The sequence below is a fragment of the Nelumbo nucifera genome, chromosome 2 (genome assembly GCF_055504915.1).
Source record: "Nelumbo nucifera cultivar China Antique chromosome 2, China Antique-T2T, whole genome shotgun sequence".
In the NCBI taxonomy this organism is placed as follows: Eukaryota; Viridiplantae; Streptophyta; class Magnoliopsida; order Proteales; family Nelumbonaceae; genus Nelumbo; species Nelumbo nucifera.
The window spans coordinates 41,295,123-41,317,774 of record NC_142650.1 but is presented as its reverse complement, the minus strand read 5'-3'; the positions used below and the strand labels follow the sequence as shown (position 1 = coordinate 41,317,774).

The 22,652-nt window shown below is 37.9% G+C and overlaps 1 protein-coding gene across 5 annotated transcripts in view; it reads right to left on the bottom strand.

Moving 5' to 3' along the window:
• The window catches only part of LOC104599246 (uncharacterized), a 73,211-nt gene extending 52,736 nt beyond the window's left edge, over window positions 1-20,475 (bottom strand). For 2 of the 5 annotated variants that reach the window (XM_010261707.3, XM_010261708.3), the window contains exons 1-7: window positions 20,011-20,475; window positions 17,805-18,026; window positions 16,141-16,236; window positions 13,601-13,653; window positions 12,017-12,113; window positions 11,723-11,796; window positions 5,310-5,427 (exon numbers count right to left, since the gene is read on the bottom strand). In XM_010261707.3, coding sequence (XP_010260009.1) covers window positions 5,310-5,427; window positions 11,723-11,796; window positions 12,017-12,113; window positions 13,601-13,653; window positions 16,141-16,236; window positions 17,805-18,026; window positions 20,011-20,160 — 810 coding nt within the window. In that variant the 5' untranslated portion in view covers window positions 20,161-20,475. Of the gene's footprint in view, window positions 1-5,309; window positions 5,428-11,722; window positions 11,797-12,016; window positions 12,114-13,600; window positions 13,677-16,140; window positions 16,237-17,804; window positions 18,027-20,010 lie in introns of those variants that run through there. The other 3 variants (XM_010261705.3, XM_010261706.3, XM_010261709.2) reach the window with 2 other exon arrangements.
• Between the last annotated feature and the right edge of the window lie 2,177 nt (window positions 20,476-22,652).

Here is a 22,652-nt window from a genome sequence, read left to right as displayed (position 1 = left end):
TACACCATTCTGTTGTGGTGTATGAGGACAAGTGCTCTGATGAATCACTCCATGTTCAAGAAGATAAGAGGATAGGGGTTTTGCAAAATATTCTTTGGCATTATTAGATCTGAGATTTTTTATTTTAACCCCAAAATGAATCATGATCATTTGATGAAAAATGCAGGTCAAAGTGGGAACCTCATCCCGAGAGCGCATGAGGTACACCCATGAAAAACGAGAGTGGTCATCAACAAACAATAGAAAGTATTTGTACCCACCCATAGCAAGAATATGATAAGGCCCCCAAACATCAGTATGCACAATTTCAAAAAGAGCATAACTTCTTTTATTACTTTGTGAATAAGTTGATCTACAATCCTTTGCCAACTCACAGCACTCACACTTCAGACTAGACACTTGGATTGACTCAAACAAATTAGGAAAAAGACTCCTTAAAGATCCAAAAGAAAGATGCCCCAATCGATTATGCCAAAGTATAATCTAACTCACAGACTATGACACAAAAGACTTATCATCTTCTTTCCTCTTCCCAGGTGGATGTTCAAGCAAGTAAATCCCATTCGTCTCACAGCCAATCCCAATCACCTTCCTTGTAGCCAAATCCTAGAAAACACAATGATCAGGGAAAAATGTTACTGAACAGTTCTGTTATTTAGTTATACTACTGAAAGAAAGCAGATTAGTGCTTAGTTTAGGAGCATGCAGAACTGAGGATAAGGAAATAGCATCAAAGACATTGATGTCTCCCTTGCCTAAAATAGGGACAAGAGAGCCATCAGCAATAGACATTTTGTCTCTGCCAAAGGACAAGCAATAGGTGTGAAATAATGAAGATAAACTGGTCATATGATCATATGCACCTGGGGTAGAGGAATGATAGGCAAAGGCCCTAGTACCTGATTGGGCAAAAGCAGAGGTGGAAGTAGTATGAGACTGTCCAGAGCCACCAACTTCACTCTCCAGCTGAGATAAAGCAGCCCTAACAACAGCCAATACATCAAGAGAACTAGATCTAGTGTTGGGAGTGGAAGGAGCTCCTGTGGTCACAACTGTGGATGAAGCTCCTGTGGTTATTGCTGCATTAACATTTCCCTTTTTGTTCCTAAGTCTTTCTGGGATTAGCTGAGGATGAAGCTTCCAACAAGTGTCCTTAGTATGTTTTGGCTTCTTACAGTAGTCACAAAACACATCTCTTTCCATCCTTCTTTACCTCCCTCTCCTTATCACCTCCAGTCTTTGGTTTTATAGCTGCTAAAGCTGATTCCACATATGGGATCTGCAACATAACTTTCCTTCTACTATCCTCACTGTGTACCAGAGAGTAGGCTTGAGATAAAGAGTCACAGTCTCTAGTGAGAAGATGCTGTCTTACAATGTCATAGTCAGAGTTCAGCCCTGCCAGGAATTCAAACACTATTTTTCTCAACCAATTTCCTGTATGTAGCAGCATCCTTTTGGCTCTCCCACTCAATAGTCTCAAGATGATCAATCTCATACCACAATGATTTCAAGGTGGAGAAATAGACTGACACAGGTTTCTTCCCCTATTTAAGGTTCTTCACCTCCATTTTCAGTTCAGAGGTTCTAGCACCATTAAGGGGCTGAGAATAGGTTTCCTTCATATTGTCCCAAATCTCCTTAGTTGTCTTTGCCCAAAGATAGTTTCTACTGATATGAGATTGCATGGAATTGCATAACCAAGTCATAACCATATAGTTTTCTTGGACCCATTTAGCAAGGGAAGGGTCCTCCTGTGCTGATTTCTTTGTCTCCCGTCGCATACCCTAGTTTTCCCCTCCCTCCAATGGCCATCACAACTGATTGGGCCCATTCCAAATAGTTTGATCCATCAAACTTGACTGTAGTAATCTGAAATGAACTGTTATCAGTAGAGCTTACAGCTCCAAGAAATCCATCTCCATTTGGTTTGTTCTCATTTCCAGCCATTTCCATGCTGAAGTGGTCCAAAAATGAACACTGAATGAGGGGTACAGCACTGCCCAAACTCCTCTTCTAAGCAGAAATTCCAGGTACTGACCAAACAGTACCCAAAAAAACAGAGAACAGTCTGTATTGGTGAAGAGACCTTTTTACAAACACAAAGTGGGCAGTAGAAGAGACCACACTGTCAAAAATAAAAACAGCCCAGAGAACAGTCCATACAGGTGTCTAAAAACAGTTCAAGGGAAACAATAACCAGCAGTACTGATACCAGAGATATTTCAGCCACTTGACAGTCCAGAAAAATATGAAAACAACCCAGAAATTTCTGGGCACAACTTTCAATCTCTGATTTAAGCTCTAAATCAGAAACCAACCTGTTTTCTCCGATTCTTCCTGGTCACCGGACCACTCTCCAAGAGATTTGAATCTTGGGCACCTTCTACGATCTCCAATGACCTCCAAGTTGTCATTGGAGATCAAGGCAGGTTCAGGCCTGCTCTGATACCAAGTTGTCTGAAACAAGAAGTTCAGACCTGTCTAGTAAAGAAAAATAAACCAGAAAATGAAGAGGAGAAAGGGAAGAGAAGAGGATGAGAAGAGAGGAGAAGAGAGAATAGAAAAGAATGTGAGGGTTCGGCTAGCTTAGTCTGCCGCCCCAAATGATTTTAAAATATAAGGATTTCACATCAAGTGTACAACGACAGGAATGCTCCTGTCACTAGAAACAACAGAAAAAAAAAAAGATTCTAACAGTCTTCTAACAGCACTATAGACAAGAAACATACGAGCAGGTGGGGACCACAAGCTGATCAACCATTTTCTCTACAACATGAATATGTGGTTTCAAGTTTGAGAGCAGCCACTTCGTGTAAACAAAACAGTTTGTATTTCCTCCATCTTTCAAACAATTTGAAACTCTAGCTTTAGTTCCTTTCTTCCTATATCCTCTTGAACCTACAACAAAGACCATCCCTGACCAATCCTTCATTGAGGCAATGGAAAATCTTAGTAACATGAACAAGCTGCCCATTGCTGGATCCTCTTAATCTTCTCAGCTCCCCTGCATTGGGATTCTCGGAATTAGACACCTTCGCCCGCCTTCACTTCTTCTCCTTCCTAAGTCCACCCCCAACTTTCCTACTGTGAATAGATCGATTAGCCCTAGATTAGTTCTAGGTAAGAAGAAGAAAGGGGTTTGGCCTATAGAAGAAAAGTTACTCTCTCTCTTAGCCAACCCACTTGTATTTATATTGTATATAATGCTGAATTACAAAAGACTGTATTGTCCCTCATTAAGTATGGGACACATAACTTTAACTTAAACAAAACAGACTATTCACTCTCAACTAGATAGACAAATGACCAAAATACCCTTGTACTGTCAACTCTAACACCTACGAAGACCAAAGTTGTCAAACCTGCCTCTTTAGACTCCTTAGAAATAGCGTCCCTTGACTCACTAACCACGTCCTGGTTCAGAACCCTGCTGCTGAAATCGAAGGAGATAGTCATATTCTTGTACTGTCGACTCTAACACTTACGAAGACCGAAGTTGTCAAACCTGCCTCTTTAGACTCCTTAGAAATAGCGTCCTTTGACTCAATAACCATGTCCTGGTTCAGAACCCTGCTGCTGAAATCAAAGGAGATAATCATATTCTTCGAGGCAATGAAACACATATCCTCTCTAGTATTTTCTTCCTTACCAAAATTTTCTTCCATTTCGATTCTTTCCAACATTCCGTCACCAGGATCAACCCCATTTGATATTCTTCCAACATCTTTCTTACCATGAACAGTTAATCCCTCAACCATAGCTCTTTCTTGTGGACCGCCTCTTCAATATCCCATGCTAAAGCTTGGGGAGCTATCTTCTCTGAACATGCTTCAACCTTCTGACCATTAGAATGATTCAAATCTTCCAAACTCATGAACTTCGTAATCACCCACTCCCAAGACTCCTCCTTCCTCTTGCCATGGCCACCAAAGATTCTTAAATCTTTATGTTTAAAAGCTGTTACCTTTTTTGCCCCCAAAACCATGGCTTTATCCTTCCTCGTCATTCTGCCTCCCTTGACCTGTCAGCCCCAAGAGAATTTCTTTTCTGATCTGCCACGGATTAGACGAGAGACACTATCAGTCTTCGAAGGGGAAGAGGACCAGAATTATTGTCCATTAAACTTGACTCCTTAGGGGTCACGTGCAAAGGAGGCTGTTTGATTACATTAATTGCTCTTAGCTTTTCTCCTTTTGGGCCAACCAACCTGAATCTACAACCCAATGAATAACACCCGCCCCACCCATCTACTCGCAGCACTGCCTCTCCATCTTCCTCATAACTGCTTTGGAGAAGACGAGACTCATTCACAGACTTCCAACGTTCAGTGTCAGTCCCACTCCCCTGTTCTCAAGCTCCCCCAACTTCCTCTCCTCTTCTTTCACCTAGGTGCCGACTTGCCACGTCATCATCTTCCTCAGGCTCCTTGTCACTCCTCCAAAGCAACGCTTTACTTTCTGCCACAATCCAAACCCTGTGCCAAAGTCCATCCACCTGCAACTCCATGGCTCTAGGGATAGCTTCAGGGCGCACCCCCAAGATTCTAATTCTTGCAGTACGAAGATCCTGAATATCCTAACTGCTTTTTAGGAAGTATAGAATTTTCATTAAATATGAGGAAGTTGTACAACTAGAGGCTGTAAAATGGGAAACCATACAAAAATGTCAGAAAACTGCCAGAATGCACTAAGAAAACAGCCCTTGGCTGTTTACAAAAAGAGTTCAAACAACAAAAATGAAGTGTAGCTCATTCCTTTAAACAAATTTTAGCTTTCGATCCAAGAGTGAAGCTTTCCTACTATTTCCTGAAAAACAGAGTCAGCTGAACTAGCCTTATTTTGGAAGACCTGAGCATTCTCTCTTGCCATAACCCCAAAACACAGCTGCAGGCACCATATTCCAAAACAGGTTTGGGGAAACAACTCCTCACTGCAAACACACCATACATCCTGACTGCAGTTTTGTAATAGATGTTTGGGAGGAGAAACACTAGAAAACATAATTGACACGAAATTTACAGAGTCAGTCAAAAAAAAATCTTCAATTTCCATCCAGAATGCAACCACTACAAGACAACCTGTTACAAACCAAGCACATTTTATTTTATGCTCGAGCACAAAAAATAATCTAAAGACACAACTATGTCAAAGATCTTCCTAGCATTGGTGCTTGACACTGTATGAGGAAGCAAACCAAATATTATGTCTCATAAAGACCAAGTCATCTTTTTTTTTTCTGATAAATGATTGAAAAGACCATGTCATCTTGAATGTAATATTTATTTGGATTGATGAAATACACCTCACCTCTAGAGTTGCAAGAGCTGTTTTTTCAGATTCCTTCACTTGAGCTTCGGTTGAAGTCAAACGGGATGCCCTCCTTTCTTCAAACTTTTGTTGCAGGCTTGAGGTTTCAGCATCTATTCTGTAACCAGAAAATGAAGTCTCAAAATAGTGGAGAAGCTGAGTTTTTTACAATAATACAAGATTTTATGAGAAGCAAAGGAATAAAAGACAAACAGAAAATGGACATCATAGCCAAATAAATGATACTGTTGGAGGTTATAGGGGTACATTTGTAGCGTTGATAAACTTTTGGTGACTTAATATGTATCGATGGTAGGAAAATGGGCCTATATGTAACTTTGATATAATTGGATCTTTTCTTATTTAAGCCATTGGTTGTATTGGATTTAGAGCTGTCAATCGGTTGGGTCTGGTTCAGGACATGGTGGACCCGTCCTAAAGCAATAAGAATATTGTGTAGACCCAGTCCCGAACTAGACCCTATAGGGTCTATAATACCAGACCCAAAATTGACCAATTATCAATTGGGTTAATCAGGTCTGGCCCGATAACAACCAATTATGTTTGAAATCTATAATTACCTGCAAACATAAACAAGCAAAATCAGAAACAAAACACCAAGAAGGAAGATCTATAGACCTTGTTTCCATGGGATGATCTACAGGATACCCAAAAGAATTCTATGCAAAGATAACAGTCATCAAAAGCATTCACCACATCGGCAAACTGCATATTAGTGGCAACATAAGAAAGGCACACTTCTTGAGAGGCAACTTTCTCTCAGATGAAATGTCTGTCAACTTCAATATGTTTGGTTCTATCATGCTGTATTGGGTTGTGAGCAATGTTAATGGCCGCTTGATTATCACAATACAGCATCAAGGGTCCTACAGACTCAATTCCCAATTCTGTAAGGAGAGACTTCAGCCATAATATTTCAGCAACACCATTAGCCATAGACCTGTATTCAGCTTCAGCACTGAACCGAGCAACAACATTTTGTTTCTTGCTCCTCCATAAAACTAAATTTCCTCCAACAAAGGCACAATACCCAGAAGTAGATCTCCTATCATCAATACAACATGCCCAATCTGCATTAGTGTATACTTCAATCTTCATATGGCCATTATTTTTAAAAAGTATACCTCGGCCTGGACATCTCTTCAAATAGGCTAAAATTCTCTCAACAGCAAGGAGGTGTGAGGTCTTGGGAGAGTGCATGTACTGACTAACAACATTGGCAGCATAAGAAATGTCGGGGTGAGTTAGACATAGGTAGAGAAGTCATCCTACAAGCCGTTGATAGATACCTTTATCTTCCAAAGGCTCACCATGCTCTGTATTAATCTTATGATTTTTCTCAATGGGAGTATCAGCAAGCTTAGCTCCCAGTTTTCCTATCTCTTCCAAGAGATCAAAAACATACTTCCTCTGGGAAACAAAAATGCCATGCTTGGACCTTGCCACTTCAATCCCAAGGAAATACCTCAACTCACCTTTCTTCTTAAAGAATAGAGCGTGGTCAAATTTGGATTGAACATAGCCAAATCTTTCCAAAGCAAGTCTAAATCTATCAAACCATGCCCTTGGATATTGTTTTAGACCATGCAAAGCTTTCTACAACTTGCAAACTTTCTTACCAATCCCTACATCATAAAAATCAGGAGGTAACTCCATATACACCTCCTCCTGCAAGTCACCATTTAGAAATGCATTTTTAACATCCATCTGAAATAGAGGCCAAGAGAAGTTAGCAGCAAGAGACAGTAAAACCCTGATGGTATTCATTTTTGCAACTGATGCAAAGGTCTCCAAGTAATCAATACCATAAGTTTAAGTGTATCCCTTAGCCACCAGTCTAGCTTTATATCTTTCAACTGTACCATCAGCATTATACTTCACTGTGAATATCCACCTACACCCAACAGGCTTCTTCTCTCTTAGTTGATCAACCAGTTCCCAAGTAGCATTCTTTACAAGGGCATCCATCTCATCCTTCATTGCTTCCTTCCACTCAAGGACAACAAGGGCCTCTTGAACTGTTCTAGGAATGGGAATGGCAGCAATGGAGGCTAAAAAGGACTTATGTGATGATGAAATGTGATCATAAGAAAGGAAATGAGCAATAAAATGGGCAGAGAATGAGGTACATTGACGTTTCCCCTTATGTACTGCAATCGGAAGGTCAAGATCATCTGCGGATGGCTAAGGCACAGTAGTGGAAAAGGGTATGTCATCAGTAGTAGGAGTGGGCATGTCATCAGTAGTAGGAGGGGGTAAGGAGGAGGCAATACCTAAATCTGGTGCCGTAAAAGAGATAGGAATTGGCCTGAACTGATCATTACTAGAACCAACTTGCTGCCACCATCTTCTGTGAAACACCCTCAATTCTTTACACTTTTTGAACAACTCCCTTCAATTCACTCCCCTCCACTTGCAGGAATAGGCAAAGGAACATCTTGAGCAAACACACCCTGCTCACCACTCTCCCCCTGAGGTGAAACCCTAGGGTAATAGGGGACATCTTCAAAGAAGGTGACATCCATAGATACAAATCTGGTTCTCGAGACAGGGTTCATAGCAACAATACCCTTTTTTATTTTGTGCATACCCTAGGAAAATACATTTGGCAGCATTAGGATCAAGTTTTGAACGGGCAGACCCAAGGATTTGGACAAAACAAGTGCAACCAAAGGTTTTGAGAAGAACAAAGAATTGCTCCTTATCAGGATACAACAAGTTAAAAGGAGCTTTCATGTCCAAGACTCGTGAAGGAATCCTGTTAATGAGATAAACAGCAGTAAGAATGGCATCCCCCCCAGAAACGAATAGGAACATTAGTATTTAGCATGATGCTTCTTGCAACTTCAAGGATGTGCCTAGTTTTCCTCTCAGCTACACCATTCTGCTGAGTTGTATGTGGACAAGTGCACTGATGAATCACTCCATGTTCAAGGAGATAAGAATATAGGGTTTTGCAAAATATTCTTTAGCATTATCAGATCTGAGATTTTTTATTTTAACCCCAAAATGAGTCAGGATCATTTGATGAAAAATGCGGGTCAAAGTGGGAACCTCATCCCGAGAGCGCATGAGGTAAACCCATGAAAACAAAGAATGGTCATCAACAAACAATAGAAAGTATTTGTACCCACCCATAGCAGGAATATGATAAGGCCCCCAAACATCAGTATATACAATTTCAAAAAGAACAGAACTTCTTTTATTACTTTGTGAATAAGGTGATCTACAATGCTTTGCCAACTCACAACTCTCACACTTCAAACTGGACACTTGGATTGACTCAAACAAATTAGGAAAAACACTCCTTAAAGACCCAAAAGAAAGATGACCCAATCGATTATGCCAAAGCATAATCTGATTCACAGACTATGACACAAAAGACTTCCCATCTTCTTTCCTCTTCTCAGGTGGATGTTCAAGCAAGTTGATCCCAATCGTCTCACGGTCGCGACCAGTCCCAATCACCTTCCTTGTAGCCAAATCCTAGAAAACACAATGATCAGGGAAAAAGATCACTGAACAGTTCTGGTGTTTAGTGATACTACTGATAGAAAGCATATTAGTACTTAGTTTAGGAACATGTAGAACTAAAGATAAGGAAATGGCATCAGAGACATTGATGTCTCCCTTGCCTGAAATAGGGACAAGAGAGATATCAGCAATAAACACTTGTCTATGCTAGAGGACAAGCAATAGGTATGAAATAATGAAGATAAATTGGTCATATGATCAGATGCACCTGAATCAATAATCCAACAATGGCTAGTGTTACCTAGGGTAGAGGAATGATAGGCAGTGGCCCTTGTAGCTGATTGAGCAAAAGCAGAAGTAAGAGTAGAATGAGATTGTCCAGAGTAGCCAACTTCACTCTCCAGGTGAGATAAAGCAGCCCTAACAGCAACCAATGCATCAAGGGAACTGAATCTAGTGTTGGAAGAGGATGGAGCTCTCTGGAATTAGTTGAGGATGAAGCTTCCAACAAGTGTCCTTAGTATGTTTTGGCTTCTTACAGTAGTCACAAAACACATCCCTCTTTTCATCCTTCTTTACATCTCTCTCCTTATCACCTCCAGTCTTTGGTTTTATAGCTGCTAAAGCTGATTCCATAGATGAGATTTGTAACATAACTTTCCTTCTACTTTCCTCACTATGTACCAGAGAGTAGGCTTGAGATAAAGAGACACTATCTCTAGTGAGAAGTTGTTATCTTACAATGTCATAGTCAGAGTTTAGCCCAGCCAGGAATTCAAACACTCTATTTTTCTCAACCAATTTCCTGAATGTGGCAGCATCCTTCTGGCTCTCCCACTCAATAGTCTCAAGATGATCAATTTCATACCACAATGATTTCAAGGTGGAGAAATAGATTGACACAGGTTTCTCTCCCTGTTTAAGATTATTCACCTCAATTTTCAATTCATAGGCTCTAGCAACATTAAGGGGCTGAGAATAGGTTTCTTTCATATTGTCCCAAATCTCCATAGCTGTCTTTGCCCAAAGATAGTTTCTATTTATATGAGGTTGCATGGAGTTGCATAACCAAGTCATAACCAAATAATTTTCTTGAACCCATTTAGCAAGGGAAGGGTCCTCCTGTGTTGGTTTCTTTGTGTCTCCCATCACATACCCCAACTTTCCCCTCCCCCCAATGACCATCACGGCTGATTGGGCCCATTCCAAATAGTTTGTTCCATCAAACTTGACTGTAGTAATCTGAAATAAACTGTTATAAGTAGAGTTTACAGCTCCTACAAGTCCTTCTCCATTTGGTTTGTTCTCATTTCCATGCTGAAATGACAGAGTAATCACTGAATGGAGAGTACAGCACTGTCCAAACTCCTTTTCTAAACAGAAATTCCAGGTACTGCCCAAACAGCACCCAAAGGAAGAAGAAAACTTCAGAGGCCATTTTACAAATACAAGGTGGGCAGTAGAGGAAACCAACACTGTCAAAAATAGTACAGCCCAGAAAAACAGTCCGTACAAAAGACCTAAAACAGTCCAAGAGAATAGAAAAACAATCCAGAAAGTATGAAAAACAACCCAGAAATTACTGGGCGCCACTCTTAATATCTTCCTGGTCACCGAACAGCTCTCCAAGATATTTGAACCTTGGACACCTTCTTCGATCTCCAATGACCTCCAAGAACCAGGCGACTCAAGCTGAAACTTCCAGCCCTAGAACTACTCTCATGTAGTCAGATGAACAACACCTACATGAGAGCCCAAGCCAGGTTTAGGCCTGCTCTGATACCAAGTTGTCTGAAACCAAGAAGGTTCAGACCTGATTAGTAAGCAAAAGAAAACCATAAATGAAGAGAAGAGAAGAGGAGAAGAGGAAGAGAGAATAGAAGAGAAAGAGGGGTTCGGACAGCTTAGTCTTCTGGCCCAAATGATATTTAAAAATATGCCTACAACAATAAGTGGTACAATGACAGGAATGCCCCTGTCACTAGAAACAACAGAAAAAAGGTTCTAACAGTATTCTAACAGCACTATAGACAAGAAAAAAAACATATGATCAGATGGGGACCACAAGCTGGTCAACCATTTTCTCTACACCAAACACAACCTAAAGGAATGAAAATTCTGCACCCCTGGAGAAGTAAAAGCATTACTCTTGAGATGTGCATCTAAATCCCCAGCAGCCACCCTGGAGGTCACTTTTTCACCTGATAACACTTCAAAAGTGCCCCATACACAGTAACCGACTCAATACCTAAAGGAATCAAAACTGTACAGTCCTATAGAAGAACTAAAAGCACTACTCTTGAAGAATGACATCTCTTATGGAGCCTAAATGGGCCAACCGGAAGACCAACATGTAAAGATAATGGGAAGGTCTCCTTCTAAGTAGTCCTTTATCTAATTGGCCTTTTAACTATCTAAGCATCCCTTTAGGTGGCAACCTAGGTCAAATGCTTTTCAGAACCCAGTTTTAGATAGGTTAAGAAAAAGTTGCAGACTAGAAGAAAAACTATATCTCTCTTAGAGGTTGTATTACTCTGATTAGGCCCACCTTCTCTGATCTGCCTATTTACTTCTTTTCGGTATTTAAGGCTCCAATGTCAATCATTAAGTAATTAGAGAAGATCATTATGGACTTTCTTTGGGAACCAGGGAACTCAGAGAGAAAAGTTTAAAGGTATGCTACCAATTAGGAAACAATATGTAAAGATTCTGTCTCCATTAAATTTGACAAGGTTAGAACTTTAACGATCAGCAACAGAAAAGTTCCAAGAAAAAGGTAAGCTACCAAATGCAATCATCACATGCTCAAAAGGAAAAGGTGAGCATTTGCATGGATTTATTACATGGAGAAGAGCTTAAGACAAAGTTTGAGAATTAAATGCCTATGACAATCAAAAAAAGGACAGCTTATTAGCCACCTTGAAAGATCAGCATTTATTTTCAACCCTGAAATTGCACCTTGTGCATATTGGAGCAATTCCGCCCGCTTTACCTAGGAAAAAGAAAAGTGTTTAAATGTTAAAAACTTACAAATCTTCATCTGCTACATCATTTTTTCTGCTTTTACATTAAAACTACTTGCTGAATCAAATATCTTATCTCATTGGCAATAAGATGCATAAGATGTTGATAAACGAACCAGGAAAATTTAATAAAGCATCAGCAGAATTATCAAATTTTCCATGGCTATAAATGAAATCTTAGTTATTTACCAAAACTTCATCTTGGTAGTTTGAGAACACTTTTGCCAAATCCTGTATGCTGCTCACTATTGCATTGTGTACTTCCCTTTCCCCTGTAAGGCAGAGGCTGAAAAAATAAAAAAAATAAAGAAGTTTAGACAAAATTCATATTAATCCCAGGTCTTATATCTTTCTGGATTTATAAAAAAAATGACACTACTATTGAAATTTTATAAAAAAAATGGCACCACATAAGCTTTTTCATATTACCAATTTACCACTTGCAAATTTTTGCTTCTTAAATACAGAGAAAAAAGACCTAAATAAATAAATAAAGATAAAATAAAAAGAAAATAATTGATGACAGACTTGCCAAGGGATCAGCCCACTGACCATGTGAAAAGTTACATGAAGACCATGCTTTACCAATGCTGTGTCAAGGTGCAATTACCACATGGCTTGTGCTTCTTGCACAGAATGGAACACCCAGAAGGGCCACATATGGTTACAAGGTTTTCTCATGTGAAGCCCAACTCCAGACTGGAGCAATTACAGTTTGTCTTTTAGCTCCTTATTACTCATGGACTTTGTAACTGCTTTCTGTTGGATTGGTTTGGAAACATATTGTACAAAGTATAGGAATAAGGCTTCAGAATCCCATCATGTAGGGAGATTTCCTACTCAATCTACTCTATTTTAGCCACATCAAGGAATCCTGTGGCCAAAACAAATGGCTCATCAGATAGGGAACTCTCTTAATTTGCAATTTGTTGAATTCTGCAGTCCATATCAGCCTTGGTCCAACCTTGGATTGGAGTTTTGTTCAACTAATAATAACCTGTAGCTTTCAATTTTCTAACTCAAAAGTAACCCATGAAATAGAGCATGTCTAAAACATGTTGCAAGATCTTTTAGACCAAAACTTTTTCCATGAATCTAGGATGATGAGGGAGACTCCTTTGAAACTCCAGATTAACTGCCACATTGCGGTTTTCTATGTCTTTAGACTCTTCCACTAGAAGACCCAACTTGCAAACCCACTTATGAATGTAAAAGTTATCAGATCAGATCTTGATCAGATCAAATTGCAGTGGATCTAGAATTGATCCAGAAAAATAAACAGATATATTTCGAGTGGTATCCATCTAATCAGAATTTTGGATCAGATCGGGATCAAGGTCCAATTTATTGGCAACACAAATTGGTCGTCTTTTCTGCAATCAGACAGTAGCACTCTTTGAGATCTTCATGGTTCCTTTTTCAAGGTAGATGCCATTGTCATTCTTACATGTAGCATCTTATATTTATTTTATCAAAATTACCCTCCATATCCCCCCCCAATATTTGAGTTTTTGCTTAAGTTAATGCTACCTAATCATCAAACACTATTGTACTGTGATTCTGTGAAGTGTGAAAGAAGGCAAAAGTGGATCAAACAACTGTCTTATAAGTACTACTAAAGGAATTTCACATCAAGTGCAGAAAAAATCAATGAACAACATATTGTCTTGCAGTTCCACCTAGAAACTATATGAGAAGTTGCAAAAGCCAAAAGGACATTGAAAAGCAGATAACAGCAATCAGACATAAATACAAAAGAGCAAAGAGACTCACCAAAATATCTCCAAAAGCAGAGAAGCTTCCTCCTCATTTGGTGCTTCAAGAATCTGAGTCATAGAAAAGAGTCAACCTGCGGTTAATTTCCATGATCAGCAAGTAGAAGTCTGATTCTAGATATAATTAGAATCATGCCAAAATTAGATGAAAACTCTCCACCTCAAGATGAAATGTCTATAACAGTAAATTCAGAATTTTCAAATGCAGTACCGTGGCAAAAGAGGTAGCAGATTCACCTCTTTCCTAGTTAAAGACACTTAACATAGTCAAGTTTTCTATAACGCAGTTTGAACTTTCAGCATGATATGATCTGGAGCAAGCAATGCAACCAAGAATGAGAACTGAAACCTCAGAATGCCAAATGCTGTGCACCCACAGGGAAACATTGGACTAACCAAATTAATTTATGGATCATATGTTTCAAATTAACAAATCAGAGCATCAGAAATGAACTTGGTTTTTCAAGATTCCACTGTTATCCTGTTTCACAACATACACACTCATCCTAGAGCCACCCCACACAGCATACAAACACAATGAGAGTGTAGAACTTTTGTTTGACTAAAATACCCTAATTTTTGAATTTGATCCCTCTCATTGTAAGGACAGAAATATAATTTGAACAACCGCTTTTCTCCTCATTGAAATCCCTCTCATTAAGTCTTATATTTAAGGTATTAACTCCCAATACATTCATTGAATCCTATTCTTGACTAAAATACCCCTATTTTTGAATTTGGTCTCTCTAATCTAATTATAAGGACATAAAATATAATTTAAAGTACTACATTTCTCCTCATTCAATACCCTCACATTAAGTCTTAAATTTAGGGTATTGACTCCCATTTTTCATTGAATCTTATATTAATTGACCATACTAAAAAAGTAAGTGTAACAAAGAAGAATTGTCTTTGCTGATGATAGAAATAAAATAGAAATTTCAAATCAACCCAAAACAGAGTTTTTTTCCTATTTGGTAGCAAATCAACAATTCAACCTTTTAGGTCAAATGTGTAAAAATACAAAAAAAAAAAAAAAACGTAGAAAGCATTTGGGCACATCTATATTAAACAAAAATAAATGTGAGAATAAAATTGTAAAAAAATTTAGAAACAAATTATTTACTATCATCATCATCAACGACATCAAAAATTGTCACGTGCAAAGCACGTGCACACTTACTAGTTTTCATAAATACTTTGAATTCTGGCTTCTTTTTTAACCTACCTGTGGTAATGGTTTAGACCTTTGATTTTGAGAATTTGAACTCTGGTTGTAATAAAATTTCTTGTCAAGAGTATTTCATTCTATATAAAGATCTTGTTGTTTGAGCCACTAAACTTGTGCATCTCCCCTTTAGTTTAGCTTCAATAAATTACATCTTCCAGACCTCACTTACACCATATCATCTAAAGTGTGGCTGATTTTTCTGCTACAAAAGAGTAACGAACAGTGGTGTGAAGAGTTCTAAGGCAGGCAGAAAGAGACAAAATTTTGATGATTGCACCCTAGGCAACCCAAGTGCCTCAAGAATAGGAAGAGTTGTGAGAGATGGCAATAAAAACATTTTACCAAGCTTCTTGAGACCATCTGGGTAAAACAACTTTAAATTCTTAACTTTTAGCTCCCATTGAAGGCTTAAAATTGGTGTCTATGAACAGGTGGACAGATTTGATTGCCAAAGGGAACTGCTAGGTAGTGAATCTATGGATGAGAGTAAAAGAAGAGATACCATGGACTAACCAATTTTTAGTTAGATAGAAAAGGGCCAGAGTAAGCAATCTGAATTGCTAGTTAAGGTGAGTCCCAAGGACTGCCAATTGTCTAGCTGATATCCTATAAAAAACAGAGCTGACAGGACAGAATTTTCAAAGGGGAATTCTAGGGCGGGGAAGTGATTTGTAAAGTTTCTTTTTTATATGTAAGTTTGTTGCCAAGCTGCTGGCTGCTTGCAGTTCTTCCTTGCTATCATTCTAAGTCAAGACCCATAACTCTGGCCAAATTGGTTCTCAAGTTTGAGATCTTGTAAAACACTCCATCAAGAGTTGAAAATTCCTAGCCCTTGTGTCAGGCTGTCAGCCAAATCTTACCAAAACACTCTGTCAATGTTTTCTTGGAACTCCCATACCAAGAGGGATGTCCGATTTGCAGCAATCACTGTGGTGGGAAGTGATAACCATTATTGATGGATTCAATAGATGGGATAAGTTATTGAAATTGATCTTTAAAGGAATAATCAAATAACTACGTGTGGAGCCCCCTTCCCAAGTTTTTCACAATATACAAAAACTAAACAAGTTCACAAGGTAAGCAAACTTGGGGTTATGTAGCAACAATGCGAGCAAAAGAAGAAGATAGCACTCTTTCTTCCTTTAATTTTACATATCAATGGCTGTTAACCTCATTGACATACAGCATATAAATGCTGCAAATCCGTCTTTTAAAAATATACACGGTAAAAGTCAAAGCACACACAGTAATAGAGCACTAAAATTCATCCATCAAATGAACAGATAGATAAAACTTATTTAACTCACCATGGACAATGTTATGCCTTCTAAAGCTCGACTGTGAAGGAACACATCACGGAAATTCATTGGCTCACTCACCAAATCAGAGTCATAATACAGAACCTATACACAAGTAAAGAGCACATAAGATGAGAAACCAAAACAAAAGAATGAAAAGCATTCATAATAATTCTTTTAAACTTCAGACCCATTCTAACCAACATAAACATTAACATACAAATCATACACACCATATACAATACAAATTACTCAAAAACAGAAAATTTTGCTTTATGTCCAAGACAAGGAAAAAAAATTATATTATTATCTGACAGAAAATATCTCATTCAATAAAGTACTAAAAAATATAAAAAGAAAATAAAATTGGCTATGTGGAACCATTGGTCCTTGTGGCAGCACTATCTCAATCTGGACCTTCTAAAAGTTCAGTCAGGATGTGGAAGACCCAGTTTAAATCTTGTTCAAGTATAAAAAGATTAGAGTTATGCTGAACCGGAAAAGAATGCAAGGTGGTCAACATCATATGATTCCTCTTGAAGTACAAAGTGTTAGAACAAGCTGAATTTTACTAGATGATATCCATTAAAATTCGCTTCATCAACAAGGGAAACACCTCATTGTGGACCAAAGAAAATTATTGATGAATTTAGAACAACTAACTAATCTGTTAAAAATGCAGACAACAATGCAAAACTTAATAGTTTCATATAAAACCTTAACTCTGATTAGCGTTTGAGCATTTTGTGCCCCTCAAAATGAAATAATATCACAATAATTATAATTTTTTATCAAAGTGAGACACAACTAAAAGGCCAAGCAAAAAAAGAAGCACAACTACAAAGTCTGAACTTCTACTAGCCCTCCTCTTAAGTTCACCATCTTCTAGGACAAAATAGAGAACCAGTTTGCATAAACCTTAGTAAGCAATAGGCTGAACTACTGTTGCTTATTTTAAGTTTTAACAGAAGTAACTTATTGCATATCAAAGCAGTTTAGAACAACTGCACTACTGCATGAACAAAGCATGAGAAGAACCATTATGAAATTCATAGAACATTATGAAATGTGATTTCCACATAAAAAGCTTCCAATAATAAATGATGAAGTGGGTCAATTCCGGCCCAAGTAGCCTTCAAATTGTTGCCTCAAGAAGCCCTTATATTGCTATTAGACCCATGACCAAGGGTTTAATTATCCAAAGGAACTTTTATACCTTAGCTGGAATTAAGTTCAAGCAAACTTCTACTCCGCACTTTATGCACTTAGACAAAGACACTCATACTCTGATTGATTTCTTAGAATAAATTGCTGAGAGTGTTAATCCTTAATAGGTAAATAGTTTGTGCACTTCATAATGTAAATGAAGTATGAATGCAATGAAAAAAAAAAAGTTTGTACATAGAAAAATGGCCATTACCCAATGTTGGCCCCAGCCACTTTTGGGGTCTTGGGAGGAGTGGATTGGATACAGACCTAACATTTGGCATTTTTTGGCACAAAGTGGGCACTCTCAAACTTGAATCACATTCTCATGTTTGTCAGCCTGTGATTTTACCATTACACCAAGCAATGGCCCCTAGAACAAAGTTTTGCAATCTTATAGGAAAATCACTTGGTTGTAGAAATTTAAAATGTGGCCAGAAATTTGAATAACAAAACAGTTCACTCACCAAAGAAGGATTTGCTGGTGACTCTTTGGACTCATCAAAAGCATGATGTTGGTCAAGAACCTTTTCTTTATCATCAATAGAACTCCCAGACAACTTTTCAGTTTCTTTCAATTGAATCAACCACCTTCTCAATAATTGAGTTCTTTCTAGCCCCGTACAAGAAACAGCAACCTCTTCCAATCTTTTCATGGTGTCATTAAAGCTTTTCGAATTGCTTCCCCCCTGAATATTTTGAAAGGGGCATAGCACAAAAGAAATTAACCAAGAATAAATCAGAAAAGATTATAGTGATTTATAGAACATAGATTGTGCAAAAACACTGATTAAGAAAGGGAAGTGATTAGACAATCACAAAAATTGAGATATATATATATAATGCATAACATTTTAATTATAATAAGATAGTTATGTGAAAAGGAAAAGAAAAAGAAACCAAAAAAAAAAAATCCTAGCTCAATAGATCAGCAAGAGATTTTACCAAGTATGCAACTATATGCTATGTTTTTCCAATAAGTTATGTGATTCAAAAGCAATGTCACAATGCTTATCTTGTAACTACTTTTTTTTTACTGGTCAGTACATACTGCTAAGCAGACCAAAGTGATGAATGCTGTCACAAGACCCTTTTTCTTTACTTTTTACACAGGCTCCATGGTATGTCCAAATTCTTGATTGTACATTATAACATAGCCCCCCAAAAAAGCTGATGCCTATTAATTCCCACCTTGACCAAGGCTTCAGCAAGGCCATTTTCTGATCTGTGAACCCATGAATATGTGATGTTTAAGTTTATCGTCATTACTTTGATCTCTTTTATGATGCTTCTATAGTTCCAGGCTCCCATACTTTCATTCCTCATCCAGCCCACCTTTACCCTTGAATTCCCTTCTATATTCAATGCTGTGATATTCAGTGATCTGCTTAATCTTAAACCATGCAGGAGTGCTACCATTTCTGCTCTCATATAATTTTCCATATCCAATTAGACCCAAGAAAATATCTTTGACATGGCCATAAAAGTTTCTAGTGACCCTCGAATACCTGAGGGCCTAATTACCCTTTCCGTATCCATTTATAAGCATCATGGTACTAAGGTGGGATTCAATTTGCTCCTATGATGCAGCTGTATTATTTGCATCCATCAATTTATCCCTTACCTAAAGAGCTGGTGACATTAATGTTGTGTCAGGATGATGCAGCTATATAAATTGCTTCTAGGATATCCAGTGTACAAGAGTGTCGTTACTTCAATTTTTAGTTTGAATTACATACCCAATACCATGCCCTGGCCATATCCAGGTAATATAGATTTTCTCCCCTTACCAGTGCTAGGATTTCGAAACAGCAGTACAATCACTTCATTTGCCATTGAGGAAGACTCAACTAACAGGATTCAGTGGAGTCCATGTTGGGAAGTGGTCAAAGTATACTACCTTAATGAAATTAGAGAAGTCTTAGGGGCTATTTGATAACATCTGAATTGGTTGAATCAAATGACTTGCTTTGACATTTGGTAAGTTATTAAAAAGGTTGTGAGTTCCTTAATGGCTGAAGCTGGAATTGGGTTAGTTATTATAGCTGCAAATATTTTATCATATAATTATCTTATCCACTGAAAGACAAAGATACAAGTCATTCAATTCAGTCACTTCATTCCTTGTGAGCTTGCTATAACCGAGATGGGAAGGTATTTTCTTATAGTGATGTCAGCATTATTCATGATGTGGATGTTGAGGTTAAGAACATTTTTCTTTTTGGTGTTCTGCAGCATTTGTCTTCAGAATTAAATTGAACAAAGATACTAGGAATATCATCCACTTGCTTTAAAAGTGTGAAATGAAGGGGGTGGAATTAATGAACCTTGGAGAAATAATTTACGTTTAAAAAAAAATGGTGATAATTAATGCATTCAAAAAAAAACGATGATGACGATGATGATAATTTAAAATAAAAATGTAAGAAGTATCATGAAGAAATTATAATATGAGACATTAAATAACGAAAGACATTGAAAACTAACAGCACGAAATAGAATAAGTGAAGCTGACTTCCGCATGCACATCCAACGAACTATCAAAATAATACTGAACGTAGCGACTTCGGAAATATAATAATTAACAAATCAAACCAAGAGAAATGAGTAATGGAGCAAAAATAAAATGGAATGAGAAGCAAAAGAGTACACTTAGAGAATATAATAAATTACAATGCGATCCTGCGGAAGCTTGGAACCCTCGGCAACGGCATGACCGGTTTGTTGGACGACGGAGTCAGCGTAGCTCCTGACGGTGTGACTGAGGTTGTTCTTGCCTCTGGCCACCATAACTTTGGTCACTGCGGATCTAAACCACGACATCGTCGTCCCTTATTCTTGTAACTTTGGCAATTTTAGAGAGATAGAGTGCGTTGTATCTATATGGCCGCTGAATAATGTTTGATGATCAGCGTATCTGTTGATTGATTTATTATTTGCTGCAGAGGAAGACGACTGAGATGACACAAAGGGAGAGAAGGAGATTGTATGATAGATGGGAGAGGAGTTGCATCTCCTTCTTCGACCACCGGAGAGAGAGAGAGAGAGAGAGAGAGAAAGGGTCAGCATCTGGGTATCCCGGTATCTTTTGAACGTTTTGGCAGTTTCAGCCTTCGGCCCTTCGCCATGTATTTCGGTTCGGGCACTCCCCTACCTATTATAGCGCACTCGAGATCTGCTGCTCGCACATTGTGTGTAGATAGGTACGTAACCAATGACGAGTGAGCACGTCATTGTTCCGTACACATGGAGCTACAAATGAATACTGGCGTGTCCACTCGTGATTGATCGTGTAGCATTTTACATACAGCATCCAAGCAGCAGATCCGGGCTTATGATATCGAGCATTTTGTGAACTTCCTTATTAAGATGTCAGTGAGAATTGGGATTTGCTCTGAGCGCACCTACATCCACCGGGAACATATTTGATGAATAACATTATATTTGCTACATTTCTTCATAAGAAACTTGTAATTATAAGTAATTAAGTTTTGAAATTATTATCTGCTTAGTTTTTATTATTATCTGCTTAGTTTTTAAATATTGTTTCAATAAAGCATCGCATGTAAAAAAACACGATCATACACCGATAGTTTTGAGTTCTATTTTATATATAGTTGTTTTTTGTTTCACATCAAAAACTCCTAGCTAATAGGACCATTTGGCCTGGGAATCGTCTAGGCAACTGGTTCTGTTTTACCCTAAACCCGGTTCATGGCCAAAAATCGTTGAGTCGGCCAATGATTCATTGACCTGAATGGTCGACCTGTTAACCCGTTAAGTAGTTTTTGGTCATTTTATTTTTAATTATTTCTATTTTTTTTATTTTTGTTGTCAGAATAGGTCTTCCATTCGAATTGGGTAGTTGAACCATCGACCTGGAAACTGGTGGCCATAACGGTTTTGTTTTTCTGGGTTGTTTTTTCTAGATGTCAATAATTAGACAAAATAACTTTGTCTGCGAGGGATTCCAAAGCCTTGAAAGAAAGATAAATCCAATGTGACTTTAAACACAAGAAAAAAAATTGGTGGTAAATCCACCAAATTGGAAAAACCATGGAAAATATCAGAAAATCGAGTCTAAAGTTCCGATTTGAGATGGAACTAGACACACATGCAATCAAAGAAAGAGACTGAGCATATCGCCTTATAAGAAAAAATAAAAAAACATTGCACAATAAAACTCAAAGAAAAAACAAAAGGAAAGAAATGAAATGGTGGTAAACCCTATACCGTTTTAGAGGATCTTAAAGAAGAAAAATACCAAAAAACAAAGCAAAAAATGAAAAAAAAAAAACCTTTGTCAAACTGCACATGCTCGAATAAATCTCACACCAAAAGAGACCTTTGAATAGTGAAAATCCAAAAGCATAAAAACCATGGTTTTCGAATCGCAGTTGACATGGACAGTCGAACCGTTTAGCTCGGGAACCATCTAGGCAACTGGTTCCGTTTTACCCCAATCCCAGTCCCTAGCCAAAAACCATTGAATCGGTCAACAACCCATTAACCCGGGTGGTCGAACTGTTGACTCGTCAACCCGTTCAACGGTTTTTGGCCATTTTTTATTTTTTATTTTTTTTATTTTTGTTGTTAGGACGAGCCATCCATTCGAACCGGACGATTGAATTGTCGACCCATAAATCGATGGCCAAAACGGTTCTATTTTCAGGTTGTTTTTTAAAACCATGTAAAAAACCCTAAAAAGGTTTAAAAAAAGGGAGAAGAACATAAAGATGGGGACGAGACAAAATTTGCCAAAACAAAGAGAGAGAGAGAGAGAGAGAGAGAGAGAGAGGGGTTAATGTGATAATTGCTGAGATGTTCTTGACACATGGTGCTATGTGAGACTATGTCAGTGGTTTAAGTGGCGCACGTTTGAGGATATATTAAAGCGTAAAAGACTTAAATGTAACTTGAGTTTTCATTAATTTACTTAAATATACCCTACATTATTTTGGAAAGGGTAAAATATAAAAACATCCCCTAAACTTTCTAGAAACTCGACAAAAACCTCCTTTCTGTCACCATCTCAGACGAAAAATGTTAGAATGATACACCAACTTTCTCCAAATACCCATTATACCATTTTATAAATTATTTTACATACAAAATTATTGAAGTAATCCCATTTTAACTCAATAAAACACATATTTTAGTAAATTTGTATGTAAAATTACTGAGATGATCATTACAAGAGGTTTTTGTTAAGTTAAAATGGGTTATTTCAAGGCCCTATTTGCTTTTCGGTAAGTTACTTACCTGGGTAAATGCACATACTCGAGTAACTGTTTCATTATGTTAGTAAGTGCATT